This window comes from Camarhynchus parvulus, chromosome 1A, assembly GCF_901933205.1.
Source record: "Camarhynchus parvulus chromosome 1A, STF_HiC, whole genome shotgun sequence".
Lineage (NCBI taxonomy): Eukaryota > Metazoa > Chordata > Aves > Passeriformes > Thraupidae > Camarhynchus > Camarhynchus parvulus.
This window is the reverse complement of record NC_044586.1, coordinates 48,675,124-48,702,688: the sequence shown is the minus strand read 5'-3', so window position 1 is coordinate 48,702,688 and position 27,565 is coordinate 48,675,124. Positions and strand designations below refer to the sequence as shown.

General features: G+C 38.0%; 1 protein-coding gene across 8 annotated transcripts in view; it reads left to right on the top strand.

The window, feature by feature from the left end:
• Window positions 1-27,565, top strand: part of CADPS2 (calcium dependent secretion activator 2) — a 280,917-nt gene that overhangs the window by 70,684 nt on the left and 182,668 nt on the right. For all 8 annotated transcript variants that reach the window (XM_030960018.1, XM_030960017.1, XM_030960022.1 and 5 more), the window contains exon 3: window positions 22,149-22,481. In XM_030960018.1, the coding sequence (XP_030815878.1) occupies window positions 22,149-22,481 (333 nt within the window). The remainder of the gene's footprint in view (window positions 1-22,148; window positions 22,482-27,565) is intronic.

Below are 27,565 nucleotides of genomic sequence, written 5' to 3'. Positions count from 1 at the left end.
GAAAGCTGTGTGCATTGTAAGCAGTAATAAGATGTCCTTCTTATTACTGTTTGTTTAGAGAGGGGGAGCAACCTTTTTTACTGAAAGCTCTGAAAAGTACTGAGGTTAACAATGTAGAAAACGTTCCTTATTATAGTCTGCAAGTTTAATTTTTGGCGATGGTCTTAATTTGCTTGCTAGCCTAAGTTAGAAGAGATGTTAATGAATGTTAAGTTCATGCTGTTGAACTGTCAGAAAAAGTTATGGTAAAACAGCAGTGTGAACGTGTTAGCAGCTTTTGTTAAAGACTGTTCCCTTTCCCCTAAGCTGACTTTGACACAGGAGTTGGTGATTTGAAAAGGTGGTCTACTTTCCCTGTCCAAGTATTGTTACTGCTAGTCTAATGACAGTCTCTGAGTTGGAGTTTGTTACCTTCAGCACCAAAAGACCCTTGATACTCTGTGCTAAAGCGACCTTGCTACATCTTTATCTCCTTGTTCTCTGCATAGAGCAGGGTAGCAGAAAGGTCTCCTGCACCAGCTGCATGTTCAAGTCCATTGCTTTATGTGAGGAAATGACGAGGAGTTCAGTGTCCAGAATTCTTTTGCTGGATACCAGTGCAAACACTGAATAGTATTTATTAGACTATTTGAACTAATGGAAGCATTTAGCTCATTCTTCATCGATTCTTTAAAACATTTATTTGTTTACCTTTAAAACACATTTCTAAATTTTGAAAATCTCTGATAATGGAACAGTTGCTGTTCTGGTTGAAATCAGCTGGAGACATAAGCCTGCTGCAGGTCAGAGATTCAGAATGAGTACAAAATAGCTAACCTAAGTAACTATGGTAAGGGGTGAGAGTGTGTGTGTGCAGAGGTGTGTTGGATTTTTGGGGTGGGTTTCTCTTTACTTTGTTCATTAACTGAGAAAGCTTTGTGGTGAAAGAAGGTGTAATGGGTCTGGAATATACAGAAGCTTAAAATGGAATTCAGAAAAGTCACAAAATGACACTTCTAAAGGTGATTTCTGTAAAATGTTCTTGGTGCTTGTAATTCACACGTTGCTGCGTGAGGAGATCCCGCTGGTACATGTCAGCCTGATCGTGGGTCAGACAGATGTCCTAAGCATGACCCATTAGTGAAATAAAATGCAGTCCTGAAAAACAACTACAAAGAAGGCTGTTTACATTTAAAATTCAGCACACATTTAGCTAATTAATAGAGCTTCAGCAAGGGACTCATCATATTACAGCCTTCAGAAATTTATTTAATCTGGACTAGAGCAGCATATCAGGCTACATTTTGTAGAAATGCTATGGTTCTGGTGCTCACATTTGGATTGACAAGTCTGCTTTTAAATTAGAAATCCTCCTCAATTTGTTACATCTGTGCCAGGTTTCAACATGTCCAGTCCAAGCCCAAGAATCAGCTTTCTGCCTTACATTGAAGTTGGTTGAAATTTGTTTGGAAAAATAAGGAGACATGGTGTTTTAAAAAGCAGGATTTAAACCAGGTTTTTCCAGTGATTATCCATTCAGATGAAGGGTGAATAATGGACCAAAACTTGGTGGGAATTCTATGTGCGTAAAATATCCTGAGTTGGACAGGACCCACAAGGATCATCCTGTCCAACTCCTGCCCTGCACAGCACCCTTCCCAGGGGTCACACCATGTGCTGAGAGCATTGTCCAAATGCTTCCTGAGCTCTGTCAGGCTGGTGCTGTGACCACTGCCCTGAGGAGCCTGTTCAGTGCCCAAACACCCTCTGGGTGAAGAACCTTTTTCTAATATCCAACCTAAACCTCCCTGACAAAGCTTCAGGCCATTCCCTTGGGTCCTGTCACTGGTCACTACAGGGAAGAGATCACTGCCTGCCCCTCCTCTTCCCCTCCTGAAGAAGTTAAAACTGCAGTGAGGCCTCCGCTCATTCTCTTCTTCTCCAGACTGAACAGACCAAGTGACCTCAGCTGTTTCTCATAAGGTTTCCCCTCAAGGCCCTTCACCATCTTCATTGCTGTCCTTTGGATGCTCTCCAATAGCTGGTATCTTTCTAATACCACCCAAAACTGCACACTGTTATTTACAGTTCCAGCATATAAGTCTGTAGTTAAAAAATAAATGCTGGTGCTGCCTTGCTTTCTATGGGGGCCGGGCTTGATAATCAAATTCATCATCTGCAATACAGACCCAGTGAACTTGGATGGCAACAAGCAAAAGGTTGCCATAAGCAGAGCTGAATGTTTGTTTTTCAAATTTGCATAACTAATTGACAGCTTATTAGGAAAGCTGAAAGCTAAAGGCAAGAAAACAAATTGGTTACAGCAGAGGAAAATTATTGTTACAGCATTTGGGTACTGGGGACACTTAAGCCACATTAGAAAATTATCTTTCGGGGGGCAGATGGAGCAGTCTGTCAGGAGGCCTCAGAAATAAGTTTCAGCTGAGTTTGTTGGTATTGCCACTTGTTTCATTCCATGGCTGTGCTTCTGCAGCACACTGCCTGACTGCTACAGCCATGGGCAGTGCAAGAATAAATCATGTTCCTCATTCTGGTTTTCATCTCTGGGAGCTCCAGTTGTCCTGTTTCTGCATCTCCATACCATGCTGGGTGGCTGTGCTATTCACCTGCATGGTGCCTGATGGTCAGGAGTGCTGACCATGTGGGTGCTGCTGGCTGGGCTGTGAGCTCCAGAGCTGCTCTGAGACTGCAGCCATGGGCAAGGCACCCAGTGCTGCTTCCCAGGGCTCCTCTGTCTGCCAGCAGCACCCTGAGCCACATTCTGTGAGAGAAACTTTGGTGAGGGCAGTGTGGACTGCATTGCACCCACTGACAAACAGGATAGCCAAGTGTAGAGAAGGAAAGGATGTATCCAGCCTCAAAGAAAACACGTAAAAAGCAAACAGCCTTGCCTGCCAAAACATCTAGCTCAAATACCCTAAAATAAAAAAAGTGTTAATTATGTTAAAATAGTTCTAATCATATATGTCTTGTGGCCGTGATGAAAGCAACACTATTAAAGATAAGAAATACAGAAGAATTAGCTTCAGAGGTAGAAGAGAAGTCATGCTGTCTGCTGATTTATGTTTGAGAGTGGGAGAAACTTTTTTCTTAATTTCTGTTGTAAGGATGGGAAAGTTAAGGAAAAATTATTTTTAGGTGGCTTTGACTGGAGATTTCATGTAGCTGGTTGTAAAATACCGTCAGATCTTTTTAGGGCTTCTTGCAATGATTTTTCATATAGGACTTCTAAGGAATATCTTTTGGGTCATGTAAAAATAGGACTTAAAGAGTAGAATTTCCATGGCAGCATTCTAAAGCTCATCCTGCCTCTTTAGCTGGCCCTGTGCCTTGTGCTGGGAGCATTTCAGTATGTTCTTGAGGAAAATGTTGTGAGGAGGAGGAGGTTTGTTAAGAACTAGCTAAAGTTTAGACAGCCAGAGGGCTGTATGAAAAAGATGGGCATTATCTAAGCCAGAAACGGACTAGGCTGATGGAAATTGGAAAAAGATTGGACCAGACTTTTAAAAACCAACTATAGGAGAAAGCAAAACCTTCAAAATAATGCATTGTTTGTAAATGAAATCATAACATCCTATCTTAGAGAAAATAGGAAAAAAGTCTGTAAGAACCCCAATAAATAGGAAAAAGCAATTTAAAGAAATGTCAGTTAAGCAGAGCATGTATATTAAAAGCTGAAAATAGTTTCCAGTAATCCAAGTGAGTAGTTGTACAAATGGTTCTCATTTGAAGGGGGCAGATATCTTCAGGTGCAGCATATTTTCAGATGGCAGGAACGACAAGTATGATCTGTAGAGAGCAAGTGATCACTGTGCAGAAGGAAGACAACTCAAGAAAGAAAACAAACCCATAATTATTCTGCATGTATCACGGAACAGGTGGGGTTGGAAGGGACCTCTGGAGATCACCTAGTCCAAACCTCCGGCCAAGGTTGTCCCTTATAGCAGGTGACAGAGGAGCCTGTACAGTGGATTTTGGATGTCTCCAGACAGGGAGACTCTATGACCTTCCTGAGCAGCCTGTTCCAGTGCTCTGCTATCCATGGTGTGAAGTCTTATGTTGAGGTGGAACTTGTGTTTTAGTTTATGGCCTTTGCTCCTCGTGTCACTGGGCACTGCTGAAAAGACTAAACAAGCCCTGCTCCCACAAGTCTTTCCTCACAAGAGAGATGCTCCAGTCCCGAAATCACCTTTGTGGCCTCTGCAGGACCTGCTCTGGTAGTTCCCTGTCTCTCCTGTTCTGAGAGTCCCAGAACTGGACCCAGCCCTCCAGGTGTGGCCTCACTGGGGCTGAGTAGAGGGGCAGGATCACCTCCAGCCTGCTGGCCACACTCTTCCCAGTGCGCTCCAGCATATCAAACTGTAATGATTTGTAATGACTTTAATTGCTGTCTATTGCTACATTTGTTCCATCTCCAGAAAGGGATATAGCAGAAGTAAAAAAGCCATAGAAAAGAGCATTGTGTGTGTATTTGTATATTTATGTGTATATATTTTTATTTATTTGTAAACCAGAGTGCAGATTATAAAGACTCTTCAGCAAGGCTGCTGGAGTAAATGCAACTGCTCTCACGGTTTCTGAAGCACAGAAAAATTGCTAAAGTTCCTGAGGCTTAAGAAACTGTTAAGATTCACTGGGTGGGAGGGGGAGAATGGATGTGGAAAATTAGGAGCAGTTTAATAAGAGTTAATTGCCTACAAACTGTAGTTGCAAATGTGTTGGATAAAAGCAACCACATCCACAAGGAAGGAGAGCCTGCAATTAAACTGAGTGTAAAACATCTGTAACTGGTAACAATCAGTGTAACAGAGAATATATTAAATGTAGGAGATTGATAAGAGGAACATTCTAGGGGGCAGCAGAGAAGACAAATTCTGTAGTTCCCAAGACCAAGATGCATACTCTCTGCCTCTGATTCAGCTCTTCTTGTAGTCCATTAAAGAAAAAAGAGTTATATACATTAAAAGGACAAGGGTCTTACTCAGCATCTTTTCTAACTTATACCTACAACTTCTAATAAACTAGTTTCAGTCTGGCAAAAGGAGACACAATTTTAGCTATGTCTTGTTATCACAAGGAAATAATACTATTCCAGTAATTAATATGACAGCCATTACCTCTTTGGGTAGACCTTCATATGAGATGGTTGCTTGGAACCTTTAAGATCAGGATAGCTACAGCCTTGATATATTAGTTAGATATAAGCTAAATTTCCCTTATCAGACTTCACGTGAAATATGGTAACTGAGTCAGATTCCTTGTTCAGAAGGTTAAATATTTGTTTTCTAAAGATGTAAACAAGGTCATGTTAAGCTTGTGAGCAGTTTCTGACTTTAGGAATTACAACAGAAATAGCTTCTCCAGATCTTTTATCTATTTTTCTGTCTACTCTGTTGGCATTTTATCTTCTTTGAGGCTTCTCTCCAGTGATTTGTTCAAGCTTGTGTTTATGTATTTTAAATTAATTTGTTGCTGGTTAAAGCAGATTACTGTGCCTTAGAGGAGGAACTAAGAATAAAGACTGCTTCCTCCCAGGTGAATGTTGTAATTAACATGAATCCAGAGAGCCAACTTCCTATGTCTCAGGTGTATTAGGAAGATGGAGAAGGCTACTTGACTGAGGAAAGTCAGTCTCCTCATGGATGGAGAATTTGTTCTTTAGAGAACAGGAGATGTAGTTTTCATTCTCCCAACCTCTATCACCTCACACTGTGAAGGAAGTGGCTTCTTGCCTGTGTCTCAGATAAATTATTTGACCATTTCTTTAGATACCATCCCTTTTGTCTGTGTTTAGACATCTGTGAGCCCTGTAATGTTATGCCAAACCTTCTGGTGCAATGCTTTTAGCATGTGGAGGCACCTAGGCCTGGAATTTCCACTGCATGGTAAATTCCTACCAGCAGAGCTGCAGGGTCCTTCTGAGGTCTGTCCCTGAGTTTTCCCAGCTCCTTGCATCATAAAGGGCTCCTGATGTCTGTATGCCCCAACTACTTAAATAATTGATGGTTTAAATAAATTGAAAGACTGAAATGGTTTTTCAGATGTGTATGTACATGCTTTCAAATACAGTAGTTTAAGAATTCATTTAAGGAGACCATAGTGAAAACTGCCCGTGGGAGGTTTTCTTTCCCCCCATCTCACTGTCCCCACTGCATAACCAAGCTGTGAGACAGGTTTGTAAACTCAGAGATAGAGCAGGTTGTTTCAGTTATCCATTTTTTGTTAATTTTCAGCTGGATCAGCTCCTTGATTTAAATGACTTGAGTCATGGAATTGAGATAATCAGCAGATTTGAGTCAGGTGCCAGATAGCCACTGAACACTTGATGAGAAATTTGGGCGGGAGGTGTTGGCTGCCTTTGGGTGGCTGCCAGTCTCTGATTGTCATAAGCATTTTTGCTCAAAACTACTTCTTTTTCCTAGCATTTTAATAATTTGCGTGGGAAATTCAATGATAATATTATTGACCTTGTTAGATGTCATTATTTAGGTGACAGAGCTGGTGTTAATGCACACACAATAATTCAAATTTCATCAGTGAAAGAACTTTAATGTTAATAAGGAAAATAATTTGACAATGCTTCTTCATCTTTTTTCCAGTATTCTGTAGTGGATTAAAACTTTGTCCACAGATAGCAATTTTCTTTTTTGATATAAGATGATGACCCCCTCCAAGCTCTCTCCATACTTTTTCACTTTTAGATATGGATAATCACGATTCTGTTGTGACACATGAAGACACTTTAATAGTATTTTCTTCATGTAGTGTGTGGCTCATAATTGTTACATAAAAACATAAAGTGAAGTGCACCCAATTAAACACCTGCAGGAGTAAAATAGGATAAATCAGGAGAGAAGCCACCTCTGTGTTGTTGGGGTACAGATTTGTGGTACATTTCATTTCTAGTCCTATTTCACAAATTAGAAAACGTAACTTTTTTCTGACACTGTTCCCAGAGGTCTCAAGTAGATAAAATGAGAAAAACTGAACTATTGTCTTCTGATCCCAACTGAAATATCAGAAGATGTTGCCTAAAAAGATGAGGAAGTCAATAATAGTTTCACTGGATTTTAGATTGATAACACTGATCTCTATGACTGTGTTGGAGTCAGAAGTTCATATTGCTTATGTAGCATTTATGTAAAGTCTCTAGGGTATTATAGATTGTTTTGAAGCTGTCTCCAATCCTTCAGTTTTTTCTTCTCTAAATAAAGCTGCAGAATAGAAGTCCAGCCTCAAGTTTACTCTAAAACAAAAACCAACCAACCAAAAACCACTAAATGAAGTGTAGCATAATATCCAGAAAGTGATAGCAAATTAAGGTTCCTAAGTTATTTCTGGACTGGAACCATGCCATATATATGTATATGTGTGTATGTAGCAAAACTGCCTTTTTTTCCCTCACATTATGACAACTTTGCCCGTTAACTCAATGGGCATAATGTTGAAAAATGGGTGCTGTTCATAAACAGTCTTTCTGATGAAGAAAACAGTGCATGGAGGGTTCTTTTGATGAAGAAAACAGTGCATCCAGTTTAACACCTTTGCTCAATTTAGTGTTAGTTCTGAGTATGTCTGGGTAGCCATGAGAAAGGGGCCTGGGCCTTGTTTCACTGGCTGCTGCTGCACATGGAGTCAGGGGAAACCTTGGATGAGTAGAAGATGAACCTTCTTGGACATGTCCTAGGAATATTCCAGCAGGGACCATTCCCAGTCTTACAGGCTATAGAGAGGAAAATTAAGGGTTAAAAAGGTAGCATCTTGCTTTTAATTAAGTACTGAGAAATACTGCTAGCTAGCATGAACCTTTATTTGAAGTAAAGCTAAAATCTGGTTGAATTTCAGTGTAAATCTGTTTCTGTTGCTGGTATTGAGACATAACTGCCTTTTCTGAAGTTTTAATTTAGGCTTTTTCAAATCTAGAAGTGGCTGCTTAGCTTGGCATTTTTTCATTCTTGATGTCAGTCATTCTTTGCATCCCAAAAGATCAAAGCTTGTGCATGACAGTGAAGTCTTCCTGCCTTTTGACAGTGTGTTTATGAACCTGCCTCTATGATGATTCCACCGCCAGTTTCTTACTTGGTGACATTGCATCTCTAATTGCTTCTGGATTGTACGGCTGAAGCTGAACTTTGCTGTGTGCCTGGAAGCTCCAGAGTTTTTGGTATAATATAATGCAGGCAGATTACAAATGCAGCCTGCCAAAACATATAACAACTTGAGATGTTGAGCTTGTCTCTGTCAGCATGTGAAGCAGTGCCTGCCAAACCAATGGGATGTGCTGGGCGTGAGCGAGGGCAGCTCCAGGTGATGCCAAGGCAGCATTCTGGTGTTTGCTGTAGCTTCCGTACGTCTCGTAGGTGTGAGCATCTTCCTAGCTGTGGCTGCTCCACGAGCACGTGCTCTGGGATGTGGCAGAGCTGCTGCACAGCTTTGCTCCACTGTGCCAGGCTTTGTGGTTCGAATCTGACAGTTCTTTAAAAACCCTTTTTTCCTTGGCTTGAAAATAGAGTTCACTTTTTTGGTCTTCTTGGGCAGATGCATACTGACTTTGTGGCTGCAGCAAGTATTAGATTTAGTGTGTTTCTTGTTAGAGTTTTTTTCCTTTTCTTAATCTTTACCCTTTACATGTTCAAATTCTCTAGCTTTTTGCCTGTTTCATGTTTTATGGGCTAAATTCTTAGTGTGAGGGTGAAATAATCTGAATTTCACTGAATAGGGCCATGAATTCTGAAATGAACCACAAAACAAACTCTAAGTACATGCTTACTGCTTCTATTGTAACAGATTTTTTTCAGTATTTAAATAGTGATCATGATAAATATGCAAATTCTACAGTAAATTAACCTGTCAGTAATAATAAGTATGTTGAAAGGTGCAATCATTTGTAGAAGTAGCCATGGTAAGGAGGTTATTTCTGGCTGTCATAAAATTTATGATTAAAATAAAAAACCTTTAAGGATTATTCTGGGCCCTTCGGACCATCAAATTAGAAAAACTGTGTTAGAAGATGACAGAAGGCTCTTGGTATGAGTAATATGTTTCAGAAGTTGGCAGATGAATAGTGCAAATGTTTCCAAATAGCCTGATGCAAAATTGAGTTACTTTTTTATAAAAACTACTTAGATCAGTGTAAGTCTGCTGCTTAGATAAGTGGGAAATATGTTTTGAGAATAGTCCAAAAGAAGCTGTAATAGAAATGAAAAATCTTATGCATTAGTGGAATTATGACTAGAAATTGAGTGGAACGATAGTACAAAGACTAAAATTAGAAGAATTTGCGATCAGACTTTGGCTTTACAGTGTTGAGGTTTTGGCCCTGTGGGTGACCAGAGATGTGTGGTCTTCTCTCTGGGCATTAGAAGTGCATTATGATGTTGACTAATAGGCTAGTCACAATAACCAAATAACTTAAGCTTTATCTTGGTGTAAGTAAAGCTGGTTTTCCAGCAGGAGGGTAATGTTTGTTTGCTTATTACATTTGACTTGCAAACCATTTTGCTTTTGCCAAAGCTCTTGTCTGGCTTAACTTGAAAACATTTTGGAATATAGATGCTACTGTCATTTAAGAGACAAAGCTTAAAAATAATATACTTTCTTGTACATTTCTGGTTTATTGGAGAAAAGAGAAAGAGGTGAAGTCTTGTTGGGGTGAATTTGAAACAGACTGGCCACACACTGGAGAAGGAGAACTTTTCAACATCATGGTGGTATTGTTTTTTTTAATTATTTTTCCATCCTCAGCTCTCCACACTGTACTTGTTACTGGGAGCTTTGAAGCAAAAAAGTTCAGGACTTTGGGGCATTTTTTGGGAGGGGCCCTAGATTGTAAGAGGTCTGTGAAGAATTTTTTTTCTGGCTTCTATGTGTAACTGTGCAACAAAACTCTGTAGGATCTTGAATTACACTGGGTAGATAACTGGGGTTTGTCCCTTGGTACACAACCATAATTATCTCTAGGCGAGAGGTTCCTCTGACTGTAATAATTTCAGACTGCCCCGTTAATTGCAAACAAAGTTTCATAGGTTGTTCTGCTATTATCAGCACCTCCCCTGGAAGCCCAGGAAAGAAAGGCATGGTTGTGGAAACGCTGAGGGAGGAGGATAAAGGCATATGGACAATGTCTTCCCCATCGTCTCAGGCTAGATGCAAATTTTCTTACCTCATCTTACCATTCTTTTGGACTTCAGGCATTACCTGAGCAGTATGGACACCATGGAGGTCAGGGGCACCAGAACTTGGCTGGCAGCAGTTGTTCCTGTTGGAGGTAGAGGCAATAACTGGCTGGTGTGGCTGTAGAGAAGTAGAGAAGAACTTACTTTTTGTGTCTTAAGTTAAATTTAAGACACAAAATAAAATAGAGTTAAATCTTTGCCATAGAATACTACTAGCAAGGCAAAATAGTTGATGATTGTGTAAAATTATTTATAAATAAATAAAGAAGAAATTGAAGGTGTTTCTCATGTGAGATGATATCTTGAAAGATAATCTTTAAAATGGTCTAGAGAATGTTGAAGAAGAGTAAATTAATATTTTCTAAAATTTAAATACTCTAAAGAGAGAGTAAACTATGACTAAGAAACCTCAAAGTTACCATTTAAGCTATTTGGACCTTGATATATAATCGGAATGCATAAAAATAGTCCAACTTGTAAAAGTTTGCATGCTGCATGCTAAAATCTAGAGGGATTAAACAGCAGACCAACTGTTCATTAATCTTCCCATTGAAGCATTGCTTTCTGAAGTGCAGCCAGCTGGGTGATTATTAAATCTAAGGAAGGATTTAAGATTTAGAATGTGTTTTGAAGCTCTTCTTGTGTATTATAACTTTCCTGCCAACACCATGAATTGATCAGCCTTGTGAAAAATTAATCAAGGAAAATGTATTGTTGTTTTTTGACACACAGAAATTACACTTAATAAAGATGGAGAGAGAGAATGTATTTATGATAAAGGCTGTTTTTTAAAAAAAGTTGTATTGGAATAAACATATCTGTAAGACAACAGTTAACAGCTAAATCTGACATGCCAATGGCTTAGTGTCTGCCAGCCCTGAATATCCTTTATAACTTTCTGAAATAGAAATGCATTCTAATGAGTGATGAGATGGTGTTGCTGTTGAGAAATGTCCACACAAATAGTAATGCATTCTAAGTGCAAAGACATAAAAAACAATTCCCCAAGCACTCCCATTTTCATGATGCACTGTCCCTGCCTGCATTTGCACTTCTATTCCATTGTTCTTATCTTCCTCTTAGAACAGAAACACTTTGAAGCACAGATTGTCCTATGGGAGAAGCAAGGAAGCACTTTTTGTAACACCAAATACATTCTCATCACAAAACTAGTATTATCTATCACATCAGCTTGCAGTTAAACTCAACTGTGTTGTTCCATCCTGTTTCTCCCCAAATGATTCAAAGTCTTCTGCTGTGATTGTTTAGAACTTCTGGAAGGCACTTGCACCACTTGCCTTGGGATGTTGTGTAGAACAGTCTGGACAATGAATCTTTGCATGCTTCTCTGTCCTCGCTGTGGCAAGAGAGGTTCCTCTAGGGAGTGCTTCAAAGCAGAGCCTGCATGAGGAGCTCTACGTTGTCCTCTGGAGCAGTGTGCTCTTGCCCAGAATTTGGAAAGGGGTCTAAAATGGGTGAATTGCATAGGTAAACATGGGTAGTAGGACAGTTAGTACTCCTTTCATCTTCCAGATTGCATCTCTTTATCTACTTGACTCCAGTGGGCAGTTCCAGATACCTGTGGCAGTTGTCACCTTCTTTTCTCCTCTTCAACCTTTGTTCTTACTTCCCATATTTTAGTAATGATGGAATTATTTTTTAAGCAGTTGTAGTAAACTGTCCTAGCAGGTATTGGCTCATACAGGAGGTGAAGGGTGCAAGCAGCCTTTTCTATTTGGCTTTGGGATGCAAAGTACACAGCTGTGGTTTTTTCTCATAGATCTTTTGCTCTGCCATTTCTGTACACTACATCTCATTCTCAAGAATACTGTTAAAACGATGTCACCTTTCATGGGGTGCAAAAGAAGTTTTTTCTTAGATGGCAAGTGGCTGCATTTTCCCATGTGTCTATTTCCCCTAAATCCTGGGGATCACAGTAGGAGAAAGGTGCCATGTTGGTAGATAGGACATCATGAGTAAGCCTTCAAAGGCTTTAGAGGGTCTACTCATGTCCTTGTTTTCCAGTGAGTACCCAAGTTTTGCAGTATTCACAATGTGTCAGTTCTTTCCCAGTTTCCTTAGGCCGCAGAGTGAAGTCAGTGCTTTAACCTTTCTCCCCACCCCACAGTGCCCTTTATACTCCAATGAAAAAATAAGCCGCTAAAACGGATTAGTACCGGGAAAGAAAGTGGCAGGTTATTTGCTTAAGTTGTCAGTTTGCTGGCACTTTTTCAGTTGCTAAAGCAGAAAAAAAACCAATAATGTTATGAGACACCATTTCAGGTGGTTTTGGCCTAATTTCTATTTGTTCATGTCCCTTTTGAGCTGCAGAATATATGAACTGGAAGTGAAACAGTGGCACTGATCAGTAAAAATACATGTTTTGAAACAGAGTCCTCACATTGCATGGAAGTATTTAGGGTGGTGGTGGGTGATAGGGACTGAAAGGATCTCAGCAGACCTGGTCTGACTATAGAGTGCCTGGTATTATATTCAAAAATAGAGATATAGTAGTATGCTCATTTGAACTAAAAGCTATTAATGTATACTCATGTGAAAATGGTTAATGCAGAAGCATATTAATGGTAATAGGGAAGTGAAATTGCCAATTCTTTTCATCTCTGACAAAATGAACCCAGTGCAATACCAATGATGAAAACTGTCACTTACATAACTTCCACTTTTAGTCAAGTGGAATAAAAACTAGAACCACAAGTGACTGCAGAAGAAAATTTAGAGAAGTGAAAGACTATTTTCCCTTCTTTATTGTGCTTGGCCAGTTACTTCAATTTTTCTCACAGTTAATGCAAGAAATTGGATTTTATATTTAGAAATATTGTATCCTAAGAGGTAGGACTATCATAAGAGATAAAGTGCTGGGGCTTCTTGTGTTTTTTACAGCACTCAGTAAACACCAAAAAGAGAATTGGGGAGTTCCTTAGCAAGGCAAATGAAAATATGAGTTGCAGATTTTAAGGAGGTGTGTGTTTTTCTCAAGTTTGAACACACCAGAGGTAGTTTTGTATAAACTAGTCATCATCTGTTAATTGTGAAATAGATAAATATGCTAAGTAAATGTTTTTTTCCTAATCCTTTTTAGCAAGACTCTGTTTGCTACTCATTATTTCTGTGTAAATATGCTTTCTGTTTGATGTCTTTTTTTTCAATCTTTGGTTTCTTTTTGCTTTTTTTTTCCCACCTTTTGTTGTCCTTTGTATTCCTCCCTTATAGTCAGGGTTGGACACCTTCCTTATGGAATTTGCTGGTTAAAATAGGGACCAGTGGTGAGGTGAGAGCAAGCCTTTTAACAGGTGCATCACCAAGGCATGATGCGTTACACATTCAATTTAACAGCCTTTGTCAGTCTTATGGTATCTAAAATAGAGCCTTTGAAATTCTCATAACCTGGAACTTTCCAGTGGTCACCAAAGGGAGGAGTTGTGGTCAGGCAGAATCAGGATACTGGAGAGAAAGCTGTTAGCTCTCTTGTAGCATGCTTCAGCCTGAGCAATGGGGCTTGGTCAAAGGGGAAGCTGCTGTTAAAGGGAAGATCACAATGCCTGTTCCAAGTGGAGGCTTAGCAAAAGTGATCCACACCCATGCTCACACAGGCAGCAGTCTATATTGTGTGCCTCACTGCGGTGCAAAAACCATTGCTGCTGTTACCAGCCGTGAAAGGAGGACAAATATGCTTGTTTCAAAAGGGTACCTGGTTAACTTGAATAAATTGACCCAGGAGAAAACACTGCTTCTGGGTGAAACAGTTTTGTGGATTTTTTATGGTGATTGTCACTTTACCTCTGTTTGTTCTTATGCCCAAGGCACGAACATTGCAGCACGTGACTCTGTGAAATGTGTTGCCATCAGGAACAGCAATTTGGGTAGACATTGGCAATTGCTGGTGCATTTAGAAAAAGCTGGAAAAGAAAAAAATCCCAGTGCACAGTGCTGTGTAGTGTGCTTACAAGCATGTACCCCTGGAGCTGTAGCAGATATTTTAATTTTCAAGAGCTTGAGTTTTGGTGGTTTTTTTACAGATAGCTGGTTGCTAAGCTGTGGTAAATGTGCAGTGTACAGCTGTTGTGTCTAAAAGAGCTGAAGAAAGCAAAGTACATCACCTGAATATTTCAGCTTGTGATGGTTTCTGAACCATTAATCTCAATAAGAAGAAATGTGCTCAGAAGGGCAGTAGGTATATTTTGAAAAAAAAAAAAGGAACATTTGGAATGATTATGCCTCTTTGGATGATGATGGTTTACTACTTTAAATTTTGCTTTCTTTTTTCACCTTAATGTAATTTGCTACTTTAAAGAGGTTTTAAAAACAAACAAAAACCTCACTGTTAGCCAAAATTAAAGTTTTTTTTTTAGATTTCTCACCCCCTCAAAATTAAGGAAAACTGTACAATGTAGTATACTTCTAAGAGATGAAACCTTTTATTAACAAAATAATAATTAAAATTCTGAAGTAGATTAATCAGAGTTTATAGGTGTGATTTCTTAAAATATTTTGCTTTTACCTGAAGGTGAGGACTCTGTTCTGATGACTTACATAGATTTGAAAATAGGATCCTTTAACTCTGATCATTTCATTGTGAAAAAAATCAAAATAGTGCCTGGAGGATATTTCTAGGGTATGAAAGAGAACAGGGGAGGTATAAGTCCTGCAAGCAATGCCTAATTTATTTTTTTTTCTAAAAATGTGAAAAGTGCTTCTGATTTCAAAGTACTGAGCAAATCTCATTAACTACCTCAATTTCTACTCATGTTCAGCAGCCAAGAGTTATTAGAAGTAGCTATTAACATGCATTGATAACTACTAATGTCTTCTTCGATATAAGTGCTATTTCAGTAGCCAGTGCAGAAATTTTTTCAAGGAGTATAAAAATAATTATATTACTCTTGGATGTATGATGCTACTACATTAACTTTTTATTTTTGACCCAAAATGATCTTGTTGTTCTAATGTGCTTAGTTGAACTAGTCTAAATATCAGCTTAATAATTTTTGGTGTGAAGAAAATAATTTTTTTCTTCCTTCCAAGACTGTTGTAAGTGCTGTGAGAGTATCATATCTTCTGCAGCTCCAAGGTATAGCAGCAGACAGTGCTGGACATTATACATGTTAATTGCTACTAGGAATAAACCTTTATTCTTAAAGTGTATGGCTGTGGAGGCTGTTCTCCAAATTGTCAGAAGTTTTTGCACCTTCATCAAACAAGCCCCAGCTCTTGATGTGATGCATTGTGCAGTTTCAGTCTAGAGTGGAGCTACTGAGCTGGTCCCAGAGAACATTGATCACATTAATGACTGAAATTGGAATAATTTTTATTCCTGTGGAACAGGAAGGACTTTAGGTTAGTGAGATCTCTTGACAGTGACTTTGAAGAGCTGCTGCAGTAGCTGCATTTGGGCTATTTAATATTACACAGTAAATGTCTTATGCTTTGTTTTGCCTCAAGTAATGCTTCTAGCACGACATGATGATGCATGTCACATCCAGTTTTTAAATAAAAAACTTGTTTCAATTCCTTTTAGTTTGCAGAACAAGAATTATTGTCTTTTGGAGAAAATTTAGCGCTCAATTTAGCCCTGAAAATTGCTGTCTTTTTAAAAAAATTATTCTGTAAGTCATAAACTCAAGATGGTAATTGTGCAAAGCATAGCAGGAGCTTGAGTACAAAACACATCAGAAAAGTATATCAGAAACCTAAAAAGCTTTCATAGACTTGAATATTCCTTGGACTTCCATCAAAGTCCTTTTTGCCCTTCTTCAGTCTTTATTAAAGAGGTACTTCTGTTCATTTTATTTTTTAATTGACAATTTCTGATATGACATAATTCTCATTAACCTTAATATAGTTCCAGCTTTGCTTCTGGTAAGCTTAAAGGAGAAGAAAATTCCTTTAAAACAAGGACACATCTGTAAGAACAAAATGTTTCTCTCCGTAGCTGTGTATCTGTGCCTGGGTGATAGTGTACCTCTGAAAAAAATCTCTAAAGAGAAATGTCTTTAGGCCTTACATGACAGTCCTTTTTCTAAGTTATATGAAAAGATTCTGTTTTAACAGTAGCATGTTTTAAGGATACCCCAAAGGTCAATTGCAGTACATTGTCCTGAATAAACACACTGGAGATCCAGGTGGTTACCTCTCTGGTTCATCAGTCATTGTGCTGCTGTAGCAGGGCAGTGCTTGGCCCTTGTGCAGCAGTACCTTTACAGTTGTGCCAGCCTCCGGTGGAGTCTTTGGAAGAAGGTCGCCATTAAAGAATGTGTTTGCATTGCTGGTGCTGGCCCAGTGGCCACGCTGTAGTTCTTGCATCTCCTTAGCAAGCTTCTGGAGGCCAACAGAGACCTGAATAGTCCTAATTAGAAGGACATTTATGTTTTTTCACAGGTAAAATAATGTGCAGCATCAGTTGGAGTAGTTGATGCAATCACTTACGAATGCATGTGTAGGTAATGAAGCATTTCCTATGGTCTGCATCAGTGCAGAGATTCCTGTTACAGCTTTGGTTGGTAGTCTAGAAGAAAGGATTGTTTTATGCTTAATTCGAAACGGCATACAAGTAATCATAGTAATAGAAGGAGGAAGATATCAGAACTCCTGGGTGACCTATTATTTAGAGGCCCTGCGTGCAATGGCTGTTGTTTTTATTCTTCCTTGTCACGAATGAATGATTTAGTTTTCTTAAAGAAGCCCTGTGAAAGGTTTTATAAAGATATTAGCAAAAGCATTTTGAATATGATGTTGTGAAAGTGTGATTTAACAAGGTTTAATGTCAACATTCACTTTGTTACTCTGCAGCAGAGTTGTTTAAACAGTGATTCAAAAGTACAAAGGCATAAGTAAAGCTACCAAGGCACAAGTCAAAGTTGTCATACTAAAGGTTACACACAATATCAATTGCTTACCAAAGATCTGTATTGTAAAGGGTCTCAGCCTTGAAAGGCTCAAGGGAAGATCACAGCTATGCAGCCACGCTGTTTAGCTGGGAGAGCTCAAAGAAAACTCACTTCATCTGTCATATACAGGGAACACAGTTCCATGTATAGGATATGTATGTTGGCTTTTAGTGAAATTGCGTGCGGTGGGAGGGGTATTTGTGAGATTTCTTGTACCCACAGCCTTCTTTGTTCCTCGATAAATGGGTCTTGGAAAAGCCGCCTGCTGTTCATGCATGAGTCACCTGATCAGCGTTCCAAGGTCACCAGTGCTCGCTTGGGTCCCTCTGCTCCTTTGTGGGTTTTCAGAGAACATATGGGAGCGAGAGGATTTCTTGGCCAAGCTATGGCCCAGGCCATGGCCTCCACTGGAGCCTGTACCAAACTGCTGCTGGTTTGGTCGTGTGGCTGAGTGCATCTGTCACACACCCCTAACTGTGCTGGAGTATGCATGGAGCCCAAGGGTTTGCATCCAGAATTTAGCAGAAGTGCAAAAATCTGTTATGCAGCTTGAAAGAGGTATTGGAAGAAAGGTAATAAGCTGATTCAGGTGGTGTTTAGTGTGTCTAGCAGTTTGCTGTCCCAGAGATGTGCATTTTGAGCTGCCACAGTATTTTTCGTGAATAATGATGCATTGAGCTCTGACTGTTAAGAAATAGGACATGTCTAAAGGGTAAATGTGATCTCCTCAAAGCTACAGGAACAGAAGTGACCATCAAAAATGAAGAAAAATCTCTAATGGCTCTTGTGGAAGATGGTAAATGAAGCTCCAAGTGCTGCATTTTTTAAAGAGGAGGAGAATGTTGGTGCTTTTGCACTGCTAGAAGGTGTACAGAGGCCAGATGAGCAAAAAGTTGTCAGAGGTTGAGAAGTCATTCTTGTGGTCCACCTATCCTACTGCCTTTGCTTGAATTTTCTTTTTCCTTAGCTTTACAGTAGAGAATAAGATAAGCATATTTGTGTTGCCTAATTGTATAATTAGTCAAATTTGGTATGATGTCTAATAAACAGAAAAGTTATTTAAGGCGTATGTTCTAGAAGTGAAAATCAGTTATTTGCATAATATTTCTAATATTTTCTTAAGTTGTAGACACTGCTAAATAATGCTTTTTCATCTTTAAACAAAAATATACTTTAAGGTAATTATCTAGTGCTAAAGACTATTTTGAATTGAGGTTTTTTACTAGCATTTGCAGTAGATGAAATTGCATATGTGTGATGATTGGAAAACAGTGGATTTAAACAGTTCTTCAGTAGATTACAATTGTTATTGGGGTTTTTTAAAAACACATTATCTCACCTTTGAATGAGTTGAACTTTATCCATCAGAAACTGAAGGTGCGGCTCAGTCCAAAATTATTTAGGAGGACTCTAAATAACAGGAATTGAAAAAGTTCCCCAAAGTGGATATATATGGCCCATTGGAACCTGTATTTGAATGATCTGTTTTCTCCAGAATGCATTTGATTTGTTAGTAGAGCATTCCTTTCTAGTGTTTGATACTTTGTTAGCAGTGGGTAGCATGGACAGTTGATGCTGATTTGTGGATTCAATAAACTAGTAATGATCCTAGACATTCAGATGTTGACTGACAACAGTATCAATCCAGGATGTCTTTGAGGAAGTCTGAAAAACATTGATAGTAACAAGAAATGCTTAATTAAAAACTTTGACTCTTTCAAATTATTTCTGAATAATGTCTGGATTTCCAAAAGATTGTGGCTGATCTGCCAAATCTGGTTCCATGCAGAATTAAATTTCTTTGTGCCCACAATAACTTTTTCTGATGTTTTATATTTCACACTCAAACCTCTTAATATTTTTCATCTCCAGTTCCCCCCTAGTGCTGAGAGACTTGAGATAACATTTTACATTGTAAGTTTTTGAATAATTATTTAATTAGAACTAAAGTCTAATGATCAGTTGAAATACGGGAATGAAGGCAGTACGAACCAGAGATTTAGTGAATGTACTTAATTAGCATTTTGCTTTAAAGATAAATATCAATAAAAATATTTTCCCTCATGGGGATGATTGTGCTGCTTGTATAATCTTTGAAAGCTCTGAAACCAAGCAGATGAATCTCAGAAGTGTAACTGAAGCAAAGGATTTTACATTCAACATGAAGTGTACCATATGTCTTTCAGGAACAGGATTAATGAGACACTTAATAGCTTTTTAATGCATCTTAGTGTTTTAAATTTGTCACACATTTGATACAATCCTAATAGAATTTCTATTCTCTTATGGTTTTCTGCTGCAAAGAAATCCTTGACTATGAAATAGTTTTGCTAAAATGTTATTATTGCTTTTTAATTATCTTAAATGCAAGTACTTCATTTTAAAGATGTTACTTTTTTTTTTTCCCCTCAGGAAAAATGGTAAATTTCCACAAATAAGAGTAATACTTTAAGAGCTTTAGGTCCAGTGGATTCCTTTGCAGAGCAAACCATGCTTTTCATACCCTGTTACTCACATCTTGAGTTTATATCTTGAGTAATTTCCTTCTACATCCATTGTATCTTGAAAAATAATTACCTTGGAATAATTTTTGAAAATTTAATAAAAATACAGTTTGTGACCCAAAACACATCAGAAGGGAATATTTTAGAGTCAAGGGCACATGCATATTGTACCTTCTTTTTGCACATACCTGTTGCTTTGACCAACACAAACATGCCATTATTGTGTGATTATTGTGTGCACCAAGTGTTGCAATAATGCTTCCTTTCCATGGTTAAGTGGTCAAAAAAATTGAATGAGTTTTTACTGGAAAAAATTCTCTTGGAAAATCAACTTCAGAATCACAAATAAATTTTGAATTAGTATCGCTTATAAATCAAGGAAAGTGCTTGCAGCTTTAAAGCCCTTTCATTCAGGATTAATAATTTTGAATAATAACACAGAAAGAAGGTAATGCAAGGTGAATGATATGCTGATGTTGTTACGGTGTGTATTTTGTAGGTTTGGAGTTGGGGTTTTTTGGTTTTGGGAGTATTTTTTTGTTTTTGTGGGGATTTTGGGGGTTTTTTGGTGGTTTTTGGTGGAGTGGTTTTTTGGGCTTTTTTTTTTGTTTGGTTTCGTTTAGGTTGTTTTGGTTTGTTTTTACAAGACTGGTCCAGTTATAATAGCAATACATCAGTTTGTGTAATCTTGCATGAATATGAGATTTTGGGTGGGAAGTGTTTATAAGTATTCCTAATTTCTCACTGTCTTCTGCATCTACTTTCTCATGTCAGTATGCAGGCTAATGTGATGGAAGATTAAATATTTTTCATGAACAGTACAAAGTAGCTGAAATAAGTTTGAAGTAATCTTTTTTTACCAGTGAACCTGTTAGAGGAATGAATCATTTGTAATTGCAGACTGTTAAGACAAGACTTAATATCCTTGTACCTGTTTGTGTGAATACATTTTATTGCTGAATGGAATTTCTGACTATTAGTTGTTTTGAAATGAGATTCAATATTTGTGTAGTCTTTTGAGGAAATTAATGTAAGCATTAATTGACAGTAACTACGTCAGGTCCCATTATGGGTAAGAATTTAACCTTAGATGCTCATGTTTACATAAAAGAAAATGTATTGTAGTACAGATAGAGCATAACATGTGATTAGCATATATTGGTGATGAGGTTTTTAAAATAATCTCCTTGGGCAAATACTTTCAGGTTTAATCTGCAGCATTCCTGTGCAATATTGATTAGGATATCTGTTGAAAAATACATTTTATAAGTAACCACATTTTAAAATATGCTACAAGAGAATGTGCATTGACAAGCACTAAAATTTTAGAATTAATTTTTTTTTATCTGCTTACATCTGTGTACTCATCTGCTCAGCTTTTCAGCTCCTCTCCTACTCCATTTTTCTGTATTTTGAAAGTGAAGCACAGTAGGTTGGTTTAGGTTGGTTGTTAAGTACACCATCTTCTAACATGACCTGGAGTCAGAGCTCTGCTGTGCTGTCATTTCTATTCACAAAATCATACATGGTTTCATATCCCTTGGTGACTGTAATGACTATCTGAAAATGCATGCTTAATTCCCAGCTCATACATCTGACTGAAGAGAGCAGACAGTCAGAAAGAAGGTGATGGTTCTGTTTCAGCTTTGTGGTTTCTCATCTGTTCCTTGCATTTCAGCTGTGCTTGGGATGTTGGTGTGGCACCCAAGCTGCTGAACCATGCAGAGTGGAGAGTCTTGATTCATCTCCCTCTTCTGCAGAATCCAGTGGTTTTCCCTGAGTTATCCTTTCAATGGCATGATGTAGTTTAATCCCTGTCCAAGGCGCACATCCATTGTTTACACAGGTGATTGTGCTGCATTGTCAGCTTTTTGTTGGTTGTATCTTGTAGAGAAACAGTATCATGAGACTTGGTACTATAAGTGAGCTATGTGCAGGCTACATACAGTATCTGGAAAGGTTGACCTTGCCAAGGCCCTTCTAAAAGAGATGAAAACAACTGTTCTTGAACGCTGAAAAGTTTTTACAGAATGTGGAGCTGATTTAATTGGTTTGTTGTTTTAATTTGACTTGTCATATCTTAGAGTATGAGTAGTTGGGAAGGGCGTTTTTATGTTGATCATTGGTGATTTTACATGGAGAATCCCGTACTGTATCTCCAGTATTGTATCTACAGTAGAAGAAAGAACTCTATGTCTTTGAGTCTATCTTCTCAATTATTAATATTGATTGTGGTGTTTTTTTAGTTTTTGGGGTGTTTTTTTTTTGTTGGTGGGGGTCTTTTTTCCTTTTTTCCTCCTGGATTTCTGTCTCATTATGGGCAAATTTTAAATTAGCTGCTATTAATTCAAAGTTCGTCTAGTCTAGCTATTCTAAATTTATGCATAAATACTTGTAAAAAAATAACAAACAGAACAAACTGTATAACTCTCTCATATAAAGCCATCTTGTGTAGGAGCAAAATACTATCTTGTATTCCCTTACACAGGGATTGTTTTGTATTTGTGTCCATGCCTAACTGGTTTTGTTTCTTTTTTTCTTCTTCTCTTCTTTTACTTTAAAAGGTATTTCTCAAGAGTGACCGAGTTGCAAGAATGGTCCACAGTGGAGGATGTTCTGCAAGTGACTTTAGAGATGTTTTTAAGAAAAACATAGAGAAGAGAGTCCGAAGTTTGCCGGAAATCGATGGATTAAGCAAAGAGACAGTGTTAAGCTCTTGGCTAGCCAAATACGATGCCATATACAGGGGAGAAGAGGACTTTTGCAAACAGCCGAATAGAATGGCCTTAAGTGCTGTATCAGAGCTGATTCTGAGCAAGGAACAGCTTTATGAAATGTTTCAGCAGATTCTAGGGATCAAAAAATTGGAACACCAGTTGATTTATAATGCCTGCCAGGTAAGTATTGGTGTCATTTGGTTTTGTTGCGTCCAGAATATCTCCCCTCTGCCAAATGGTCCAGTGCTTGCTCTCTGTGTGTAGAATTGTTCAATTTTAGGTACATTTCTGCAGTCCAAGGAGATGAGACTGCTCAGCAAGGAATCTTTGCATGATCTGATTGCTGCTGAGCACTGGGATAAAGGCTGTGCCGAGAATGTGGTACTTATGCTACAGGGGTCTCCTTTTACAGTGTCACAGCTCACATGATTTGAGTGATTCTGAGGAATGTGCCATGGTCTGTACATCTGCATACCCTCTGGTAAATTACATATGCATGCACATACATTTCTAAGCCTGTGTAGGTTAATCTTTAAAAGAAATTTGCTGCCATAAATAGATGACAGGTGATCCAGGCTCCTGTTGGACATCCAATGTCTAGGTTTGCGTGTTAGAACTAAATGTGCTTCCACTCATGCATCCTCTACAAAGCTACTTTTCACATTTCTGCATTGTTGTTTTGTTGGATAAATGATTTTTCCTGTAAATTACTGAGACCAAGACAGTCCATTTAACAGTTGTATTTAGATTTATGTGTATAATCTCTTGCTAATCAGTAATATATTTGGTATGTAAAATATTTTATTAACCAGTGTTCACAGTGATAGAAGTGTAAATTAACATTTACTTAAGGAGGAAAAACCTGAAGAAAAAAAGGTATTTTTGCTACTCTCACAACCAAACAGCATAGATGAAGCATGTAAACTGAGATCAGACAGCTTCTTACACTGTCTATGAAATAGTCAACCAGATTACAGCGAAAGTGTTTTTCATATATTATGCTGAAGGCTAGTTTGTAGTTACAGACCATCTTAATATAGGAACAAATTCTATGTGTTAGTGTGGCATGAAATCATCTATCTATTATATGATTGAAACATCTGCAGTATGTGACAATTCTGCTGCATCAAATTATGAGCTGTGTTTTGAATTAAAAGAAATAGGAAGTATTCCTTCTTTTTTTTCCTATTGGTCTCGTCTTTTTTCCTTTTGCCTCTAAATTTTCAGGTAAATCACTAAATCTGTGGGATATGTGGGTTGGTAATAAGATGTAGAAGCATTGAAATCTAGGGGAATAATTCTGCTTTATTTTGGGAGGGTTTTATATACAATAGAACATAGAGGCATGGGAGGCAGTTTGGATAAGTCCTGCAGAGGTCATTCAGTCCAGCTTCCTGCTCAGAGCAGGGTCAGCTGTGAGGACAGACTAGGTTACTGAGGGCTTCACCCAGGCAGGTCTTAAAACTTCTAAGAGTGGAGACAGATTGTGCAAACCTTATGGGCAACCTTTTCCATCATCTGAAAACATGACAAAACCACTATTTTTTGCCAAGTAGATAACTTGTTACTTACAGCAAAAACTCAGAATGGATTCCTCTCTCCTCTGCTGTCTGGGGATTGCTAAGTCTTGCTTCTTACATTGCTGTGGGTGGTCAAAATCTGCTGTTAGTCTGCATTAGGCTAGAGGAACAGAAAAAAGTGTGACCTGCAGAACATGGAACAATTCAATAAGAAAGTTGTTCCCTTAGTCTAGTAGTGATTTTGATGATACATCCACTAGGTTACTGTATCTGTATACTTGAAGGCCTCTTTGTTTTGGTTCATATCTGTATAAAATGTGATGGACCAAAACTGTTTGTCAGATATTAATAATTTTCTGTATAATTCTTGGTCCATAACCCATAGAGTCTCACTGAAACATCCCAGTGGCTAATTTCTGTCTTCTAACATGGTAGAATTGTGCACATGGAATGGTTGTCTTTTTTTTAATTTTTTACTTGCAAATTAAAGAGAAAATAACCTTGTTGTGGGTAAGAAGGGGGAAAGATTGACCCCTCTGACGCGTGCAAAGATGACCCAATGGGATTAAGAGAAGGCACTTTTCTTGCTCTTCCTGCTTTTAAGGTCTGAAGTCTGTAAAATCTCCCGTGCAGGTCTCTGAGGTACACAGTGTTTACCCTGGATTCGTGTAAGTATTGGAGGATGGGAAGTAATGAAAATCTACTTCTTCAGGAGCAGATATATGAGCAGCTATGTACCTAAAGCTGGAAAAGAATGGAGAGAGAAAGGCTTCAAGACTATGCCCTTGTTTGGGGTTCTAGCTTTCTGCAGATTTTAGTTTTCTGAGGCAAGGATGAGGTTACTTTACTAAAGCAAAAACTTCCATTATGTACTCCAACAGAGTTGCTACCGACAACATTTTTCATATCCTGTTCCTGTGGTCCAGTCAAGCACATAATAGACCAAAGTTATAAGGAGAAATCTGTTGCAAAGAAAAAGACAACAATCATTCCTAACCTTGCTAAGAAGTGCAGCGTAGACAGCAACCAGTCTCTGATAATGTAATACCTTTTCTTCTTTGGTGAAATCCCTTATTTCTCATTATAGTTTTAATAATATTTTAGTTTAGGCTGTATCTTATTCCTTTCTATTGACAGTGTATTTATAGAAGTTGAGATGAAGTTAGGCTCTGTTTTCAGTCAGCACCAGCAGTTTTCATTCTGCCCTAGAAGCCTCTATCTGTCTTTGTATGGAAATGCTCACTTTCATTTCCCTTTGCTGCTGCTGTTTAGAATACTAGAGACATGCAGATAATGATAATCAGTAGTGTCTGGGAGCAGTGAGATAAGTCCAAACCCAAATAGATGTTAAAATTGTATTTTTGATAGAGGTTTGATTAGTTTGGCTTCTAGCCTGTGCTTCTAGCAGAGAATCAGATATATGAAATTCTGTATATTTTCCAGCTCTGAGAAACAGCTGCTCTTAAAAGCAAATCTGTACAGTTATAATTTGTGCAGAAAACTTTTTTCTTTCCCCCATTTTTTATGCCTTCCAGCCATTTGGAAATAGGAAACAGAAAAACGTCTTACAGTGTTGATGATAAGAGTAAATTATCCTGCTCCTACAGGGCTGCTAAGCAGACAAGGGTGCTCTGTATAACCATAGGAGGTATTCTCTGCCAGCCTCCTCCTTGTGACTTCCTCAGCATTTAGAACTTTTTATTGGATTTCTATGGCTTCGGCTCCCCAGCCTGTTCTAAATGGATTAATAAATTCCTAAATAATTTATAAATAAATTCCCTTCAACTCCTAGCCCATTGGTATCTTTGTTATCTCAGCCCAGCAGACTGTTCTGCTGGGTGTGGGTTCTTGCCCATCCACACTGGCTGTGGTTCTCCATCCCTCGTGTGATAGCAGTGAGAACCAGTGTTCATTTAACCAGCAGAAAAACCTAATAAGAAATAAAGTGAGTACTGATAGATCAACTCTCTGACACTGTCAGAGTTCACCTAGCTATGAGAATTTTATGCATTTTCTTCAAATAAGAACTTTTTTTTCACACTCTTCTAGCATACACTAAATGTCTGAGCTTGTGTTTAGGGAGTGAACATTAACAAGATGTTCACATGAGGATGTTGAAGATGTCCGTGATCTTGTTTTTGACCTCACAATTTAGTGAATGACCAGCAATTGCTGTTAACCACCCACATCTCTTTGTGATTAAAAGGTTCAATTTTGTAAATGATAAGACTTTCACCTGATTTTTATTTACATTGTGTTGCCTCAAGCTGTGTTATATGAGAAAGAAATGATTTCTAGTTAGCTGGGACTTATTGAGCTCCTTGACTTGCATTTGAGATGCTTGGCCAAACTGTTTCAATTTCTTTGATTTACAGAGATCAGACATGATACTTTTTTCCTTTTTTTAAAATTTTACTTATTCACTGATGTAGAAGATAATTTTGCAGTAAGTCAAACCGAAAGTCAACTCAAACTGATTTGTGATCATACACTATTATTACACCACTTCATCAGAACCAGAATTTCTTTGTCAGGTAAATTGTAATTCCACACAGGAGTTTATTTTATTTTGAAAATGCCTTTATAGGGTTGCCTTTTTTGGGTGATCTAAATTCTCTTCTTGGGTGCCCAGAGGAGAGAACAATACTTTTCATAATAAAAGAATGCAAATCGCATTCTATTTTCTAACAAGCAATAAATAACTTTCAGTATAATGTAACAGTTTTTAAGAAGAATTATTTGCTAAGTGTTTAATCTTGACAGTTTTGGTAATCAACCACAAACTAGTTCTTTTGGAAATAGCTTTAGATGGTGCTTTGCTACAAGATATAATTATCTGCTTTAAATCCTTGTATTATGTCTGATTCTTTATTATCTTTAGCTTTTGCAAGATACTACTTTTTGTAAAAGTGTCTAATATTGAGAACAATGGATTATATTGTATCTTCCATAATAAATATTCTTTATTTTTAATTTTAAGAGTAGTTTCTATCAGGAATTTATTCTGACTGAAATCTGCTTATGGTGCTCAGTACAATTGCAGTCTTTAGCCCTGCACTTTTCTGAAGTCCAGTTAGTTATGTAGTTTTGGAAATAAGTCAGATTGAGGGCAGTTTAATTTGCAACAAGGCCTTTGTGACTTTTGTGTGTGTTTAGTTCTGATCCTTTCCTTGGTAAAATGATGAGAAATAGTAGAATTATTTCACAGATCACAGAATTTCTCATACTTCTGGATATTTTCTGTAGAAACTTTCATACCCTATATAAGTTATGAAGACAAGTATGAGTTTATGAAGCACAAAGAAGAATGATATCTTTGTACAGAAATTTTCAGTGTAGTGTTGGTTTTCTTATTCTTGGAGTAATTAAACAAGTACTAGGATTCAGTTTAGGTTTTAGACCAAAATTTAAACAGATTCATTAATTCTTTAAGTTGAGACCTGGCACAGGGAAAACAAATTGGTTTGGGCTGTATATTCTAGAACACATAAACATATATATCTGCAGGTTTTTTAGTCACAAGAGAAGACACTGACATCTGGGAGATGATACAGCAGACCAGGGCTTCTGTTAAACCACTGTATTTTGATGGTCACCAATGACTGTCATTCCTTACTTCATGCCCAATTATACCTTGCACAACAAAGTAACCTGTGAAAAATATTAGCGAGGTCCATTGCTGTATTTTCAAGGTAACATCAAGTGTTAGCTAAGACATCCACTGATGTCTTAAACATCCCATAG